We start from the raw sequence: 20,537 nt of genomic DNA, 5'->3' as shown, positions 1-20,537 counted from the left end.
GTCAAGATTTATCAATACTTTTTGACCGATACTGGGATCGTTACTTTTATATTGGTATCCCACTCCTACCTCAAACAGATTAATAAATCGTTGCCGAATCATAACTGGCATTTAATTATAAAAATAGCTGTGAACAGTTTCTTCCTCGTCTAGTTTATGTAGACAGCCAAAAGTAGTACTTGGGTACTAATATATTTTTTAAGGATACCTAAAGTAATGATCACGTAAAACTTCGCTAAATTTAATGACGTGATGTCAAGTTACCTTTTTAAACGAATCTTCAAATTAGAACGCGAGCCGCCATTTTGTTGTTATGGCAGCTAGTAAAAGAAAATAAATAATGATGAACTTATTATCAATATAACAACGCTATAAATTTTGCTGAAAGATTTTTATTCTGGATCAGATTCTTTGACAAAAACATTTACTTACCATTAATTTATTTTATCAACAAACTGTCAAATTCCAAAACTTTTTTTATCAATATTGATTTGAAATTGCCAAGCATCACTAATATTATTCTGACGACCTTACTTATTACTAAAATACTTAGGTAGGTATTAAAATTGCTTGAATAGGTCCATGGGAAACATAGATTGTTCATTTTTTAACACAGGGGCCTCAAAATTTATTTGGGATATAGGTACCTATCCCAATAACTATCAATTCCAATAATCACTACATCACGACCAGAATTATTATTACAGTGTTGATCATGGGCCCCACATGGTGAAGGGGGCCCCCAGGCTAGTATCTTTGGCGAGCCCCCCTTCCTATCGCTAAGGATAAAGGCAATGTGATGCTCTACTGTCGCTTTTTCCAAATGGTGTACGCGGTAAAATTAATGTGTATGTTTAATGTTTTATTGTATATTTTAATACACCCATTTGAATTATGGAAATGTCGAGTATTAATACGCAATTAAAAATTGTATCGTACAATCACATAACTTTGAAAAATATTATTTCTGAAGGAAAATAGCGCCGCAGGCGTGTTTTTTTACTATTCAAGCAAAATTGTGATGTGGTTATCTCATTTAATCTGGATATTTAATCCCCAGGCTAGAGCTCTGTCAGCCCCCCCTTGTGGGGGTCATGGTGTTGATAATGATCAATACATACCTACATAGCAGCTTCATACAAAGGTGACAAAATCATTAGGATTAAATCAGATTGCAGCATAAAGGTAGTCATTCATCTATATGAATACATATTGTATTTAAAAGGTTATTCATCAGTCGCTTAAGTCGCACGCATCAATAAAGTATACTTACACTGCATCGTTAACCTACTAAATCGCAAACATATTATGATATATGAGGATACATTTTATACGTAAGACTTGTCACCAGTATGTATTTTAGGATAACTAAGTTGTGAGGATCTATATGAAACGCACATTGCATTCATTAGGGATGTTCATCAGGACGTGTCATTTTATGTAAACCCGTTATAGGGCAAAGCATTTTTTCTTCATTTTAAACCGATCTCAATTATATTATAGAAGTATATAATATATATATATATATATATTATGGTAAGTATCTATCTAAAAACAATTTTGATATAAAAACAAGTAAGTAAATAATATTTACTTATCAGAATTTTGGAAAAAACTGTAAAATGATGTATGGTTTTTTTATCAACCAGTGCCCGTTCAGGTGTTTTTGTTGATAAGGATGAGGATAATCCATGGTATTGTTATTGGCGTTTCGACGGTGATGGTTATTTTTATTCCAAAATTTCCATTAGTGCTAAGATGCTTCTGAAAAGCAGGTGAGTCTTCGGTTTCTTGCCGATCACTTTTTGATTAGGTACTAACACCGACAGAACTGTCTGCCTTCAGCAAACGGCCCCTCTAGGGTACGAAAAGACCAGATCATCGCCCTCCAGTATATTAGTCAGCTGGTCTTATATACTCTGTCTGAATATTTCAAAAGACTACATGACCCGGGCGCTTGACAGGACTAAATTCAGCATTAACCTCCGGATCCAGAGATAAATTTTGGCGGGTCTGTATGCATATTATACAGATGCACGTATACAGTTTTCCTCCGACAAAACTCCGTTGGTATTTAATTGTATTTGCATGTACGACAATTAAAATACTTCCTGGAGTATATAATATTAAATTCAACTAATTTTAATATTATATGGATAACAACAATCGTTGCTAAAATGCAGAATTTGCTGTTGAATAAATACAAACTATTTTGAATAAAATAAGTAAAATTAATAGATTACTTAATATTTTCAAATATAATGTATCTCACACTTTGTAAAATAAATAAATATAAATGCTGATATACAAGTATTGAAATATAAGGTTTTTGCCCTCTCCTTTACATTTCACATTATATCGTTTTCGATAAACCTATTGACACTGCCATAAAATGTGAGCCATTAGCCGACATTTTCTTTCGATAAATTTGTGACGTCACAACTTTTCGGTCCGACCTTAAATGTCGATTCTTACTTGAAAATACGTGGCCTACCTCTAACCAAAGCTATAAAAATTATGTAATGAGTCCCATAGTACAATCTGAGCGACTTATAGCCACTCAGAGTGAACTATGGATGAGTTTTCTTTCAAGAAGACCAAACGGTCTTATAATGTGAAATGTAAGTAATTAAAATGTATAGGATTAAGGTTAAAAATAGATAATAAATTGTAAACGACTTATGTGATATCATTTGTTAAACATTGTAAATAAATGTCCATTTGTTTTTAATCTGATTTTGAATTATATAAAAATAAATTTTATTTTTCAAATTTGGTTACGATCTATTTACCGACGCCAAAATGAAATATCTTAAATAAATAAATTATGATATCAAATACTGTCGTAATTAAAATCTAATGATTACGTTTTGTAAGTACTGATTACACCCGTCTAATTTAAATAATAAATTAATGTTTTGAGTTATAATAAAAGGGTACGAATTTAAGTACCTACCTTTGTAAAAGATAGATGAAGGAATTTCGGAAAAAGAAATTCTAACAATGTAAGTCTAAGGACTCGGTTGCTCTCCTAATTTACAAATAAAAATTGTTCTTTAGATCTGCCAATTAACCCCGACAGATCAATATTAAATTACCCGAAATAGGTAATTTTCAAACTCTATAAATAAATACTTGTCGTATAAATCTAGACTGGAACTAATGTTATACCTTTAAGTTGAAGTGTTCTATAAATATAATTAAATAAATTTTAATCGTAACCACTTCCGGCTGACCACAATCGGCGCGCGAAGTTTTGCATAAAAGAAACGAATAAATTCGATTTCTGCCATTCTCATTATGCCTACGTACTCCAACGGTAGTTTTAATGATTCACGTTCTTGTTACGCTTTATTTTGAACGGAAATATTTTCATTTTTCCTAACCGCTAACCCAAAGTTCGTATCATTGAACCTGAACTGAATGAATCAAATGGCACCGTTGGATTTATTTGATTTGGAACCGTTTGGTAGAATGTCCACGGAAACGCTTTTCTGACAACTAATTAGTGTTGCCAGTACTTAAAATCAATTCGTAATATATTAGTCTCCAAAACAGAAACATATTTGAAACGTCAACTTGTTATGAAATTCTAACCTCCTATTGTGGTCTACAATAATACAAATTTAACAAACTGTCGTATTCATTCATTTTAAATATACAAAATATAAAGAATGCTTCATAAATAGGTAGCCATTTAGTTAATTTATAAGATTTATAGGTATGACGAGTTTTTAAAAATTACTTTTGATTAGAGCTTTTCATAATTGACCACTTGTTCATGTCGACAGTATGATATTGTGACTTAGACGACAATCGAACATATTAAATTCGTTAGGTAATATAAAGATCATTCCGGGTTGATTTAACACAGTTTGTAGTTTAGAATCTCCGTTACAAAATATAAATAAAATGAAAATAAATTCTTTGTCTGACATAATAATTATAGTAATGATATTAAATCGAACTCTTTGCATAGAAAATATGGCTGGATTTTGAGATAATAAGACCAAAAGCGGCGTCTTGTTCGCGTATGGTTACTTATGAATAATAGGTATTGATTATTAATCTATAATATATATAATTCAAGTGAACTCCTATGGTGTAAATATCTAACATATTAATATGAACACATCACGATATATAAATGCCGAATAATGCTTATCAACACTTTGACAGATTGCCATTAGTCTATGGATCGTCCGAATTGGTTTGACGTTTCATGTCAAACCATTTCTGATGATCCGAGAACGGTTTGATTTTCAATGATACACTGAACCAAACGTCAAATCTCAAACCATTTCCGGTCTCATACAATTTGTATGTATATTGTCTATGGTTTAATTGGATTTGTTTCGTACAGGTTGAAAGAAACGAACCTCCAATAAACGAATTAGTAGATATTTGGACAATCTATGTCAAAAGTAATATAAGGACTTTTACGATTGCCACTAAACTTGTACCACTTATAGGTATTTATAAATTGCTTATTTTTATTTAATTAAATGATCATAATTTTCCGGAAAAGCCAGGAAAAAAACAGCTTTTCTGTGTTTGGTCCAAGACTTTGACTCTTGGTCTGATGGAAGAGGTAGCGAGACTGCCCCATTGGTCCATTTTTCGCGTGTGAACACGCCCAGAAAAGTCATGTAAGACCCTTAAGGTCCCTTTTTAATATTGTAAGTTAATAAAATCTATACTTCGATAACAAGTATTTGAACCTTTATACGTAAACATAATCTCTTGATTAAAAATATAAGTAGTTCTTTAGTTATTCAAAGAAAACATAAATTTAGAGTGGGAGAAGTCTGCACCCATGACGTCAAAATCTCGGGTGATCCCCATTCGGGGCCTATAAAACGCTATACATTTCCATCTACTTAAGTCACCGATTTTCTAATAGTACCGAGAGGTTCTGCCCGAATGCGGAGTGAATCCGTATAGTTTTTAAATATTTTCGCGATGTATTTCATTCGCGAATTATTCCGCCGCGTCACCGATCGAAACGTCACTGCGGGTGATGTGATCGAAGTCACGCTGACAGTTGACGTTTGTAAACAACGCGCTGTCATAGTAACGCGTCATCAATTCGCGATCTATTATTTTTTATAAAAGGAGCATAGCTTCCTAAAGTTTACGGCCAGCGACTCATAGTTTTTAAGTGTGTAATCGTATATTAAAATAAATATAAAATAATTATAATTAGTTAACTTTACCTAATAATTAAGTTAAATAAGTTTTATAAAATAAATAAGTAATTATTTGAAGTTAAAATAAAGTGTATAATAATTGTCAATAAACAACTAAATAAAAATAAATTTATTTATTGAGATTAATTTAATAAATAATTAAACAGTATTACTGAATGAAGTTTTTTTTATTTTGGAAATAATCTGCGATGTATTTTACGAAAAACATCTGATTCAAAGACAAGTGACAGGAGGTCAGCAGCGAAAGTAAATTTGATTTGAAGGTTAATTAGATAATTAATGACCTAGACGTCAACCTACTACTAGGTGGCTATTCTTTAAACAATATAAAGTTAAATAATATTGTTGCATTGTATTCATATAGTGTCGAGCAAGAACTTTAGGTGTCTACCCTCTCCCAAATAAGACTGAGCTAGCTAAGCAAAGGTTCTCAATCGGTCTAAGTGCAGGACCGGTTGAAGATAAAGTGCCTTTGGGATTATTCCGGGACTGGGGTATCGTCACTATCCTAAGGCGACGATATTTAAAAGGGTTTTCACCAGAATGAGTCAATTAATACACGTTCATGCAATCTGAGAATACCCGTTAGTCATTCAATGCATCAAATTTAAATGGCTTTTTCTCAGAATAAACCATTGTGTGATTTCATGTGACCTAACGTTATACATAACGTGACCATTTATTTTTTCTTCCAAACCGGAACACCTAAAAAAAGATAGTTACTTATCGATTTCAGGCGCCTCACACTTTCACACAAGACAATTGAAAAGCTAGTAATGTTTTTTCCATGTCATATTAGCTTACCTATTTCATTTATTTGTTTTAAGAATATCGGTAGATATGTTTGAGTAGGCATATACAAAGCTTGAGTTCCTACATATTTTTAAATAGTACATATTATTTTATTTATTAATGAAAAGTACACACGTGAAAATTTATCTGATGTAATATTTTCCGAATAACAAATTTAGTTGATATATCTGGTGTTGATTTCAAAAGCAAATGAAATTCTTGGGAGGATTTTTTCAATTTTACTTTTATAATTATTAACATTGCTACATTCAACTGTGTTTCTTCACTCGTCTACAACTTATTTATAGGAGAGAAGACCCTTTCTACCGGTGCATCAGTGCCGGGCAGACATAAAATATATATTGAATAATTATATAAAAATTTTGTGATCCAAATTATTGGCGCGAAAGTGTTTGAACAACTCCACCCAACGAAATTCGGTTGAAACATTCCCAGTGTTCCATTCTGACACTTTTTGTGTCTGTGAATTTGTGAAGTGAATAGGTAATATTTCTGTATCTCGGTAACAAGTTTCTTTTTTTTTCTAAAATGGAATATGTTTGCGTCCCAAAACTGTGTTCGGGGACACCAAGACACGCCGCCTGAAAACGGGACGTATGGTCACATTAGTTATAGTTAATATCATAATATTTAAATGGCTTTTCTCAAGAATGAAGGTTTTTTGTGATTTCATTGTTCATTTACATACAAGAAGTAATTGCATTAAGACAATTAAATGTGTGATCAACAGAATAAGTGATTTTATGTCTCTCCATGTAACAAAACTGTTTGCATGAGCAACTACATTTAATACAGTTAAATGTGTTTTCACCATAATGACTTCACATTTATATAGCTTTACCAGAATGAGTTATTTGATGTCTCTTCAGGTTAGCTGATTGTGCACACGAGAAATTGCATATCTCACACTTGAATGGCTTTTCACCTGAATGAGTCAGTTTATGCAATTTCATGTTACCTGAATGTGCACACGAGTAATTGCACTCCTCACACTTGAATGGCTTTTCACCTGAATGAGTTAGTTTATGCAATTTCATGTGACCTGATTGTGCACACGAAAATTTGCAATCCTCACACTTGAATGGCTTTTCACCAGAATGAGTCAGTTTATGCAATTTCATACTACCCAACGACACACATGAGTAATAACATTGCTCACATTTGTATGGCTTTTCACCAGAATGTTTCATCTTATGTACCTTCATGTTACTTGCATGTAGACACGAGTAATTGCACTCCTCACACTTGAATGGCTTTTCACCAGAATGTTTCATTTTATGAACCTTCATGTTGCCTACATGTATACAGGAGTAATTGCACTCCTCACATTTGAATGGCTTTTCACCTGAATGAGTCAGTTTATGCAATTTCATGTTACCTGATTGTGCACACGAGTAATTGCACTCCTCACACTTGAATGGCTTTTCACCTGAATGAGTTAGTTTATGCAATTTCATGTAACCTGATTGTGCACACGAGTATTTGCACTCCTCACACTTGAATGGCTTTTCACCTGAATGAGTCAGTTTATGCAATTTCATGTGACCTGATTGTGCACACGAGTAATTGCACTCTTCACACTTGAATGGCTTTTCACCTGAATGAGTCAGTTTATGCATTTTCATGTTACCTGATTGTGCACACGAGTAATTGCACTCCTCACACTTGAATGGTTTTTCACCTGAATGAGTCAGTTTATGCAATTTCATGTTACCTGATTGTGCACACGAGTAATTGCATATCTCACACTTGAATGGCTTTTTACCTGAATGAGTCAGTTTATGCAATTTCATGTTACCTGATTGTGCACACGAGTAATTGCACTCCTCACACTTGAATGGCTTTTCACCTGAATGAGTTAGTTTATGCAATTTCATGTGACCTGATTGTACACACGAGTAATTGCACTCCTCACACTTGAATGGCTTTTCACCAGAATGAGTCATTTTATGCAATTTCATGCTACCGGACGACACACATAGGAAATTGCAATCCTCACATTTAAATTGTGTGTCTCCGGAATGAGTCATTTCGTGTGATTTCATGTGACATAACTTTACACATGAGTAATTGCACTTGTTACATTTAAACTTTTTGTCAACTGAATGGGTCATTTTTTGACTCTTCGTCTGACAAAATCGTTTCGATAAGTAATTACTTTTAATACATTTAAACAGCCTTGATTCGTAATTAGTCATTTCCGCCAATGTGTTGTTATGTAATGATTTGTGAAGTTTCATTTGGTCGAACGATTGAAAAAAATCAAAACATATGCTACACACGAAATTTTTCTTATAAAACAATTTTTTTTCCAATTTTATAACAGCCTCTAATAGCTCAGGGATTTTCACGTTTGATTGGAAAATATCACCTCTAGCAGTGCGAGAGATTACGTTTATATCTCTAACCCTTTCATTGTATTCCAGGACATCTTTCTTAATATCATGTTCGTCGATCTGTAGGTCTTCCCAAGGATCTTGGATATTAGTATTCTCCGACAACGATTTGAGACTCGCAATGCTGTTCGTTACTGAGTTTCCGGAGACAAACTGAAAAAACAATCATTTACAAAAAGTAATCAGTTGGTGCGTCGATATTATATTAATTATAAAATAACACCATTTGAAGACTTGAGACCAAACGTTACACTAGAAATAATAGAATGTCGGCAAAGAGAAATGGTGAAAGTCGCGAGTATACCCACCCACATTGTGCTAAGGGAAATATAATTTGAACATTGCGGAGGAGAGTTGCACTCTCAAGTGCAAATGCCAAAAAGGTCGCATTGCGGATTGGGGATGACATTATTTAGCCTCGATAATGTGAGACATACGATCAAAAGGTAGCCCTATATTTTTCGACCGAATTCAACTGGGAAGCGACTGACAACCAGAAGAGAAAGCCCTGTATGAGGAAGATAACAGAGAAAAACGACTGTTAAGACGTTTATTACATACACGAAGAGTATTTTTGTCCGTAGACCACACTCACGGAGTTTTTAATGTTGTTTCCATTGCAAACATGCTCATAAAATGCTTTAAAGTATCAACGAATGTGGTTTTAAGTCAATCAGAATATCCTTCACCAGCGGTTACAGTGGTACAAAAGTAAGTAAAAATTAGATTTCAGACAGTGATGATGGACGACTTTCAAATTGAATAGATTAAATCTTGAATTTCAGGGGAAAATTAACATAATATATGAGAAATAGCTCGATAAAGGTTTTCAAAGCAAAATACAGTTTTAATAATAAGGCTTCAAATTATGTAAATAGATTATCTACAACGTTTGAAAATAGCATAAAAGCTCCATTTTGAGGTACGCTGAGCATGTGGGCTGTTAAAACACGTAAACATCAAGGATGTTACATTTTCAAGACACAATTTTACGGCCTTATGGCGAGGTCTACCAAAATCGATTCTGCAACCATTGGACACGCCTACAGTAGAGCAACTTTCCTTTGAATCCCATCATAGTTCGATATAAATAGGTATTGGACAAAACTAACCTGAAATATGAGACTACCAGTGTCGGGAATCTCTTGTTTTATATAAATGCTGGCGTCCAGACTGTTTGGGCGCTCTCCGGCCACATTCTTCCTTTCCGCGTCTGCTTCGCTTACATCCGGATCGACTTTGACATCCATTTTACGTACCTATTTAACACGGAAATTATTAATTTTTTTCATGCAGTAAGCAGAAACATAGACATATTTACCAACTGAAAATAAAATCATAGATAGACCTTACGTTCCATAGATAATATTATGCATATTATAATATCGGCAGTGTTGCCATCGTTTCTTAGCAAAATTATTGTTTGCAAAAATTTAAATAATAAAGTATTTCCGCAAATATTAGGTTGGTTTTACTAATAAAAAGTTAAATATTTTTTTCTTTTGCTGCGAACTATAGAAAGAAAATGGCGGCTCACGTTCTGGTTTCAAGTCTTAAGACCGAGCTAAACAGGCCGAGGTCATTCATAGTTTAGTCGGAAAGTACCCTTAGCGTTGAAAGGACGTCATTTTAATTCAGTCTAACCTCAAAAACCTCTAACCATCGGGGATTATTTTAAGAAACGCAATAATAATTAATTACAATTCTCGGTCGAATGAATAATCATTATTATTATTAGTATTATAAACTTCAAACATAAAATGTACGCGACGTAACCTGATGCCGGCCGAAGGAATACAGGTCAGTCAAAATAATATCAATCTAATATGGTTCGTTTTAAAGAGTTACAAATTTAATGTTAAATATAGCTTACTGTTCAGATGGAATAATTAAATATTTCCAATCTTCAAACGGCATACAACATTCATCTAAAATAAGTATGAAAAGACTGGCTGATTATGTTATGTTATTTTTGTATTATTCTTATTTTTTTGCTTATCAAAATATTTCACATATTATCTGATGATGTATATTTTGAGTACTTATATCGTAATATGTATCTTGTATCATTAAAATTGCTATTAAGTTAATATAACATAGGAAAATGAGTAAATCATTAAAATGTTAATTTCGTTATAGTTTTAATTAAACCTGTTCAATTACATATTAGTTTAAACGCTGTTGTACTGTGTGACTTTTATAATATCAGATAGCCTTACGCGAGATGGGCAAGATAAAAAATTAAACTGTTGGATGTCTGCAGAAGATTAAACAAAACCCAGCTCATTGGATAACCGAATGGTAAACAACTGTATATATTATATTTTTGCGCCAAATTGCACACAATTAAAAACAACTTATCATAAGAATAAGTAAGACGTCTTCGACAGCCCTGGCGTGAATACGCTTTTGTCGGTACCTTTTTTATGTTCTCAGCGACCCGCTAGCTTTGAATAGAATATAATGTGTGGGTGACTCCACGTTATTAATCATTTTTTATAAGTATAAATTATTTCTTGCATTGGTTATTGCAATAATTATTGTACCTACCGACTACAAGTAAAGTTGCTTTACTTGTTTGTAAAAGTGTCAAACTAAATTTAAACCAATCGGGTAAGTAATAAAAAGTCACTGTCTTTTTATAATAAACAGACATCACTATATTCCACGTTTTTTTAAAATATGCATTAGAATTAAACAATATGTACCTATTTTTTTAATAATTATGTATCAAAATAAATACTATTCATTATTAATGTTTTTTGGATAGCACTTGAAATAAAAATGTAGGTAGATATGTATTTCAACATCCTTCGTACTTTTAGTTCTCGGACAATTTCAGGTTAAAATGTTATTAATATATTATTAAGTTTATATCGTGGCTATCCATCATATTGGTTGCAATACTTCCCACCAAACAGCTGATTAACAAATTGAATTTAGTAATATTTACGTATATTGGTAAGGGGTATGATGAGGATGAGGTAGGTAGATGGACTTCAATGAATCGAAGGTAAATGCGTGTTTGAGTAAATAACAGTTTATTCCCCTCAACAATACTTGAAAGAATTCTTACAGACAATATATTTAGGATTAAGGTTAAATTGACAAAGTTAAATTATAATGGCGTGTTTCTATGAGAAAAGTTAAACTGAATCCGTCGATCAGAGATTCGACTATCTGTTAGCAAGACTTTACGATGTTTCCGGATTGCTTTATATGGCAATGCAATGCTTAATCATGCATTCTTCGTTACAATGTTGCTAAGTAATTCTTATGAATAAATACATTTTATCAAGAAAGCAAATGTGTTATGAAGAAATTTGATGGCTTGCAAATTGCTAAGTGAGTTGACTGACCTGGCATTGTGCCGTCAGCCAGATTGTGTGAATCATGCAATACGCCTTTCTTATCAACTAGTTTACATAGTAACAAATATTATTAGATACTTAAATATATTATGATAATTTATTTTTAATGATGAGGTTCCATCCTAGGCACTACACGTATATTAGAAGATATCATTTTTTGGTCACCCCATACTTTATTCACTTCGACAGTGTTTATAAATTAAATTTAATTAAGAGAACATTATTTAATTTAGACCAAAGGATTGTCGGCGACCTTTGAATATTACAAATAGAGCAAGAATTCCGGACCACATGTAAAAAAATCATATTTTCAATTCTCAAGGGCAATTCTGTAGAGCGTCCCCTTAAGTTAAGTCGCTTACATAACAAATATACACGTCATTTATCGATGATTTACGTTTGTCATTCCTTTTAAAAATATCAATCAATGTTTACTTTTGGCTGCCTACCTACCTACACAAAATTGACAAGGAAAGATATTTTCCAGTATTGCCATCTTTTTGCCATGCCAATTATAGTAAGCGGTCCGAGATATTATAGCATTTCGCGGTATTTCGGCAAAAAATATAGTACGTACGGGTTGTTATCACTTTTGAAAATTAATAGTATGTTTTTGGTTCTCACAAAAAAATAACGGAAAAATTATGAAGTTCAGATGCCCTTTTTTATTTAGGTATGATGTATGATTATCGGTGAATTAGGTAAGTACCTACCTACCACCTATTCATGAAATTTAATTTTAGGGGTATGATTGCACACGCAATTGGAGGAAGCGCCCAAATGCGCTCCATACCAGATAGGTTCCGAGGAAGACAAATATTTCATTCACCTAAATTATTTGAATTTATTCGCTTTTGGGGAGGGGTCGGTTCGGTATGTTTGTAATTTTCGAAATCATAATAAATGCAGTAATTAAAAATAACATGTAATCCGTTAATAATTCTTAAATACCTAAATTATCAACATACAAACTTTTGGCGGCGACCCCACCACAAAAGCCACTGGCAGAGGTAAAAAAACACCTACTTGATTGATTGGTCTTTGTGATGCTGTGTAAGAACTTCCAGGTTGGGGGTTTTCATTGCTGAACTGATACGTTGAGTCATTAAAATCCTCTTCTTTGATTTCAGGTACTTCAGATTTGATATACGACTCGACTGGAAGGTTCTGAAAAAAATATATTTTATTATCAGATAACGAAAACAACGATCAAGTTAATGTGAGCTTAAATTTTCAGAAAGGTTATTAATTCATAATGAGCAAAAACTTCTAGGTTGAGGGTTTTCATTAACGATCTCGCGCTTCGAATCTTCAGAGAATTCTTCAACAAGTTGAAAAATATTCTCAGATTTGATATATATCTCGCTGACTGGAGGATTCTAAAAATAAAAACAATATGTCAAAGAAGGCGTTTCTCAAAAGTACCTATAATCGTTCCTTCATTCGTCGCCCTATATAATATCGTCGCTGTAGGAATTCTTTGTCGAATAGACCAAATGTCAAATGTTCAGGAGACGAAAAACAAATTTGATTATCCTATGTTTAAATACATGAAGGTATTTGAATTGTTGTTTTTACAGCATATGAATGCTGTTTTCATTACAAAGCAATTTCAAGAAAAGAATGGTTCTGGTCCATTTAGATACAAAAAATTGTTCTTCATTCAAAGGTCGATGTCGACAAAAACAGATAGGTATTCGGTAAACCAATCGTATAGCGACGATATGTCACCCCAAAGCAATCCTAAGGATTGCTGGTTTGCCGTTTTCACAGTGGCCGTTGACCGGCTCGTACATCAAAACTCGTCTCGTCTGCAACGTGTCGAATACGTCGATGTGAGGTCATCGTTATTCACAAACATACGTTGATTGGTCGAACGCGACCTTTTAGTTTGAAAAAAATCTAGTGCTGCTAACAACAAATCGCACGCCTCTCGGACTACGAGTCGAAAACGACAGAACGCATACGAACAACTACGAATTGGTCATTCCTATACCTGCTCACCGGTTGCCGCATCCAAATATCTATACCTTTCAAGAAGTTACGTGCGATTGTCGCTAGGTAGATGTGCGCGGTCTTCTAATGCAACATCGGATCGACGTTCCTATAAGGTTTGATTTATGGCTGTGCGGCAGACGAAGCGAGTTTAGATGTGAGAGACGGCTTATATGATTACCTAGTTGATATGAGTCTTTGAAAGTGGAATTATAGTACAAAGCCTCCAAAATTATAGTATTTGGGGATAAAATATAGTACGCGTTGTCATCTGTTGAAAATGTATAGGTTTTTTGTTTCTCAGAAAAAAAAATAACGGAGAATTTAGTAGAATGTGTAAATATTTCACCGCGGGCCGCAGGTTCCCCATTTTACATAGTCGGCTCGTTTTTTTAGGAGAAGAAAATTTCGCCGCGGGCCGCAGATTTCCAAATTTTCGAAGAACACTCGATTGCGAAATGGCAAATGCGAAATTATAGTACTTTTATATTAAATTATAGTACGATATTCAAAATTATATTATTTTGGGCGTACTATACCTATTTTATATCGTACATAGTACGCGGACCACAATTATAATACAAATACTATAATTATAGTATTATTAGTTGCGGTTGGCAACACTGATATGAGTATATCACGGTATATCTATCTGTATGATACTCAATTATTATTAACCCGGTCAGAATATTCATAGAAAATTATAATTTAGGGACATATCTGTAATAAGTATCGTGCAAAGAATGCCTCAGCACTAGCAAAAATCAAACATGTTTCGTGGCCATTGTACCCAGTAATAAATAATACTTTTAAAAAGTACAATATGGCTGCATATGTATTTACATTTATCTTTGAATTGACTGATTGGTAGATCGAGACGGTTAAAAAACTTGTGCGCATCTATTCTATACACAAGATTTCTATCGAGGGTATTTTATCATATTTATGTACCTATTGAAGCGGTTAATTAGGTTACATGTAGAGTACGTAAAACATTTCACCGTGGCACAGTTCGCCATGAGCTTTCTATCGGAAAGAGATGACCTTATAGGTACTATACGGTCTCCAATTTTATTAGATTAGATATGAAGGTAACTATTAAATTCAATTGTCATGGCTGATTTTGGCAAAATTCATGAATTCAAGAATGTAAAACCTAACAATTAATAATCCAGTATATCGGCTTTTTTCAAAATTTGTTTGCTGCTGGCTTCCTGTAAAGTGTAAACCGACAAGAGCCGTGTTTTATTTAGATATGAATTTTATGTCAGAACCTACCTACTATACGACCCAAAGAGGTTGGACGATCTAAACGGCCATATATTTCCTATACAACATTTCACTGTGAAGTGTGATACGTCAAACTGCGTACTAGGTACGTACCTACAAGTTTCCATTAAGTCAACCGTCTGAACTGTCAAAAAGTGCTATGTTTTAACAACACCTCTCTTAGCTGTGTTAACTTTTAGAGCGAGATACAGTTTTGAAGGCTAATTTATTGTAACAATTATAAGACTCAATACATAAATATGAAAAACTACCCTCGATAGCAGTTTGTGTACCTATCGAATAGATGCGATGAAGTAGGTAGGTATACTTCAGCAATGTAAAATGACTTTAACCCATTATAAATAGTGGAGCTGTTTTTTTTCACCCAAACATTCGTAAATTTAAGTTACATCCATTAGATGGGCTTTTTTATTTAATCTATTACCTATAGTTCAGTAAAACTAACCTTAAATATGCATCTGTCCTTGTCGGGATTCGCTTTCTTAACGTCTGGGCTGTTTGGAGACTCTGTGGGTTCCTCAAACCAATGCTTCGGTTCTGCCACTGATTTGCCTTCATCTGATTCACGTTTGACATCCATTTTACGTGTTTAAATCGAAAATATATTGTCAATGGATTATATTACTTTCTTCCGTGACGCTTAAGACTTACTAGGGCTGTCAAGATTTATCAATACTTTTTGACCGATACTGGGATCGTTACTTTTATATTGGTATCCCACTCCTACTTCAAACAGATTAATAAATCGTTGCCGAATCATAACTGGCATTTAATTATATAAATAGCTGTGAACAGTTTCTTCCTCGTCTAGTTTATGTAGACAGCCAAAAGTAGTAATTGGGTACTAATATATTTTTTAAGGATACCTAAAGTAATGATCACGTAAAACTTCGCTAAATTTAATGACGTGATGTCAAGTTACCTTTTTAAACGAATCTTCAAATTAGAACGCGAGCCGCCATTTTGTTGTTATGGCTGCTAGTAAAAGAAAATAAATAATGATGAACTTATTATCAATATAACAACGCTATAAATTTTGCTGAAAGATTTTTATTCTGGATCAGATTCTTTGACAAAAACATTTACTTACCATTAATTTATTTTATCAACAAACTGTCAAATTCCAAAACTTTTTTATCAATATTGATTTGAAATTGCCAAGCATCACTAATATTATTCTGACGACCTTACTTATTACTAAAATACTTAGGTAGGTATTAAAATTGCTTGAATAGGTCCATGGGAAACATAGATTGTTCATTTTTTAACACAGGGGCCTCAAAATTTATTTGGGATATAGGTACCTATCCCAATACACTATCAATTCCAATAATCACTACATCACGACCAGAATTATTATTACAGTGTTGATCATGGGCCCCACATCGTGAAGGGGGCCCCCAGGCTAGTATCTTTGGCGAGTCCCCCTTCCTATCGCTAAGGATAAAGGCAATGTGATGCTCTACTGTCGCTTTTTCCAAATGGTGTACGCGGTAAAATTAATGTGTATGTTTAATGTTTTATTGTATATTTTAATACACCCATTTGAATTATGGAAATGTCGAGTATTAATACACAATTAAAAATTGTATCGTACAATCACATAACTTTGAAAAATATTATTTCTGAAGGAAAATAGCGCCGCAGGCGTGTTTTTTTACTATTCAAGCAAAATTGTGATGTGGTTATCTCATTTAATCTGGATATTTAATCCCCAGGCTAGAGCTCTGTCAGCCCCCCCTTGTGGGGGTCATGGTGTTGATAATGATCAATACATACCTACATAGCAGCTTCATACAAAGGTGACAAAATCATTAGGATTAAATCAGATTGCAGCATAAAGGTAGTCATTCATCTATATGAATACATATTGTATTTAAAAGGTTATTCATCAGTCGCTTAAGTCTACGCATCAATAAAGTATACCTACACTGCATCGTTAACCTACTAAATCGCAAACATATTATGATATATGAGGATACATTTTATACGTAAGACTTGTCACCAGTATGTATTTTAGGATAACTAAGTTGTGAGGATCTATATGAAACGCACATTGCATTCATTAGGGATGTTCATCAGGACGTGTCATTTTATGTAAACCCGTTATAGGGCAAAGCATTTTTTCTTCATTTTAGTATAGAATATATATATATATATATTATGGTAAGTATCTATCTAAAAACAATTTTGATATAAAAACAAGTAAGTAAATAATATTTACTTATCAGAATTTTGGAAAAAACTGTAAAATGATGTATGGTTTTTTTATCAACCAGTGCCCGTTCAGGTGTTTTTGTTGATCAATAAATTAATAAATTATGGTAGATTATATTGCTTACAAAAATAAGATGTGCGTTTTGGCTCTCTAGCCATACTACAATAAGCACATCGATGGCTCTTTCCCTTTCCTATCCAATGAGGATAATCCATGGTATTGTTATTGGCGTTTCGACGGTGATGGTTATTTTTATTCCAAAATTTCCATTAGTGCTAAGATGCTTCTGAAAAGCAGGTGAGTCTTCGGTTTCTTGCCGATCACTTTTTGATTAGGTACTAACACCGACAGAACTGTCTGCCTTCAGCAAACGGCCCCTCTAGGGTACGAAAAGACCAGATCATCGCCCTCCAGTATATTAGTCAGCTGGTCTTATATACTCTGTCTGAATATTTCAAAAGACTACATGACCCGGGGGCTTGACAGGACTAAATTCAGCATTAACCTCCGGATCCAGAGATAAATTTTGGAGGGTCCGTATGCATATTATACAGATGCACGTATACAGTTTTCCTCCGACAAAACTCCGTTGGTATTTAATTGTATTTGCATGTACGACAATTAAAATACTTCCTGGAGTATATAATATTAAATTCAACTAATTTTAATATTATATGGATAACAACAATCGTTGCTAAAATGCAGAATTTGCTGTTGAATAAATACAAACTATTTTGAATAAAATAAGTAAAATTAATAGATTACTTAATATTTTCAAATATAATGTATCTCACACTTTGTAAAATAAATAAATATAAATGCTGATATACAAGTATTGAAATATAAGGTTTTTGTCCTCTCCTTTACATTTCACATTATATCGTTTTCGATAAACCTATTGACACTGCCATAAAATGTGAGCCATTAGCCGACATTTTCTTTCGATAAATTTGTGACGTCACAACTTTTCGGTCCGACCTTAAATGTCGATTCTTACTTGAAAATACGTGGCCTACCTCTAAACAAAGCTATAACAATTATGTAATGAGTCCCATAGTACAATCTGAGCGACTTATAGCCACTCAGAGTGAACTATGGATGAGTTTTCTTTCAAGAAGACCAAACGGTCTTATAATGTGAAATGTAAGTAATTAAAATGTATAGGATTAAGGTTAAAAATAGATAATAAATTGTAAACGACTTATGTGATATCATTTGCTAAACATTGTAAATAAATGTCCATTTGTTTTTAATCTGATTTTGAATTATATAAAAATAAATTTTATTTTTCAAATTTGGTTGCGATCTATTTACCGACGCCAAAATGAAATATCTTAAATAAATAAATTATGATATCAGATACTGTCGTAATTAAAATTTAATGATTACGTTTTGTAAGTACTGATTACACCCGTCTAATTTAAATAATAAATTAATGTTTTGAGTTATAATAAAAGGGTACGAATTTAAGTACCTACCTTTGTAAAAGATAGATGAAGGAATTTCGGAAAAAGAAATTCTAACAATGTAAGTCTAAGGACTCGGTTGCTCTCCTAATTTACAAATAAAAATTGTTCTTTAGATCTGCCAATTAACCCCGACAGATCAATATTAAATTACCCGAAATAGGTAATTTTCAAACTCTATAAATAAATACTTGTCGTATAAATCTAGACTGGAACTAATGTTATACCTTTAAGTTGAAGTGTTCTATAAATATAATTAAATAAATTTTAATCGTAACCACTTCCGGCTGACCACAATCGGCGCGCGAAGTTTTGCATAAAAGAAACGAATAAATTCGATTTCTGCCATTCTCATTATGCCTACGTACTCCAACGGTAGTTTTATTGATTCACGTTCTTGTTACGCTTTATTTTGAACGGAAATAATTTCATTTTTCCTAACCGCTAACCCAATAAACGAATTAGTAGATATTTGGACAATCTATGTCAAAAGTAATATAAGGACTTTTACGATTGCCACTAAACTTGTACCACTTATAGGTATTTATAAATTGCTTATTTTTATTTAATAAAATGATCATAATTTTCCGGAAAAGCCGGGAAATAAACAGCTTTTCTGTGATTGGTCCAAAACTTTGACTCTTGGTCTGATGGAAGAGGTAGCGAGACTGCCCCATTGGTCCATTTTTCGCGTGTGAACACGCCCAGAAAAGTCATGTAAGACCCTTAAGGTCCCTTTTTAATATTGTAAGTTAATAAAATCTATACTTCGATAACAAGTATTTGAACCTTTATACGTAAACATAATCTCTTGATTAAAAATATAAGTAGTTCTTTAGTTATTCAATGAAAACATAAATTAAAAGTGGGAGAAGTCTGCACCCATGACATCAAAATCTCGGGTGACCCCCATTCGGGGCCTATAAAACGCTATACATTTCCATCTACTTCAGTCGCCGATTTTCTAATAGTACAGAGAGGTTCTGTCCGAATGCGGAGTGAATCCGTATAGTTTTTAAATATTTTCGCGATGTATTTCAGTCGCGAATTATTCCGCCGCGTCACCGATCGAAACGACACTGCGGGTGATGTGATCGAAGTCACGCTGACAGTTGACGTTTGCAAATAGTTTGTCATAGTAACGCGTCATCAATTCGCGATCTATTATTTTTTATAAAAGGAGCATAGCTTCCTAAAGTTTACGGCCAGCGACTCATAGTTTTTAAGTGTGTAATCGTATATTAAAATAAATATAAAATAATTATAATCAGTTAACTTTACCTAATAATTAAGTTAAATAAGTTTTATAAAATAAATAAGTAATTATTTGAAGTTAAAATAAAGTGTATAATAATTGTCAATAAACAACTAAATAAAAATAAATTTATTTATTGAGATTAATTTAATAAATAATTAAACAGTATTACTGAATGAAGTTTTTTTTATTTTGGAAATAATCTGCGAAGTATTTTACGAAAAACATCTGATTTAAAGACAAGTGACAGGAGGTCAGCAGCGAAAGTAAATTTGATTTGAAGGCTAATTAGATAATTAATGACCTAGACGTCAACCTACTACTAGGTGGCGATTCTTTAAACAATATAAAGTTAAATAATGTTGTTGCAGTGTATTCATATAGTGTCGAGCAAGAACTTTAGGTGTCTACCCTCTCCCAAATAAGACTGAGCTAGCTAAGCAAAGGTTCTCAATCGGTCTAAGTGCAGGACCGGTTGAAGATAAAGTGCCTTTGGGATTATTCCGGAACTGGGGTATCGTCA

At 33.2% G+C, this 20,537-nt stretch overlaps 1 protein-coding gene across 1 annotated transcript; it reads right to left on the bottom strand.

Moving 5' to 3' along the window:
* Window positions 1–7,476: 7,476 nt before the first annotated feature.
* Window positions 7,477–15,702, bottom strand: LOC147076938 (uncharacterized). Its single transcript, XM_085940949.1, has 5 exons — window positions 15,521–15,702; window positions 12,817–12,957; window positions 9,532–9,678; window positions 8,432–8,572; window positions 7,477–7,485 (listed from the first exon to the last, which is right to left on the bottom strand). The coding sequence occupies exons 1-5, from the start codon at window positions 15,653–15,655 to the stop codon at window positions 7,477–7,479; spliced, it is 573 nt and encodes a 190-aa protein (XP_085797075.1). The 5' UTR covers window positions 15,656–15,702.
* Between the last annotated feature and the right edge of the window lie 4,835 nt (window positions 15,703–20,537).

This window comes from Rhyacophila brunnea, unplaced genomic scaffold, assembly GCF_057557595.1.
Source record: "Rhyacophila brunnea isolate RB1 unplaced genomic scaffold, BYU_Rbru_1.0 scaffold_13, whole genome shotgun sequence".
Lineage (NCBI taxonomy): Eukaryota > Metazoa > Arthropoda > Insecta > Trichoptera > Rhyacophilidae > Rhyacophila > Rhyacophila brunnea.
Note: the sequence above shows the minus strand (reverse complement) of the source record. Positions and strands in the feature narration are given on the sequence as shown.

Bases quoted from the DNA above. Each gene is read 5' to 3' on its own strand.
- LOC147076938 (XM_085940949.1), bottom strand. From the start codon at position 15,655: ATGGATGTCAAACGTGAATCAGATGAAGGCAAATCAGTGGCAGAACCG. The intron at 9,679-12,816 runs GTAGGTGTTTTT...CGTGTTAAATAG, and splicing joins CACAAAGACCAATCAATCAA to GTACGTAAAATGGATGTCAA. The intron at 8,573-9,531 runs GTTAGTTTTGTC...TTGTTTTTTCAG, and splicing joins CTGGTAGTCTCATATTTCAG to TTTGTCTCCGGAAACTCAGT.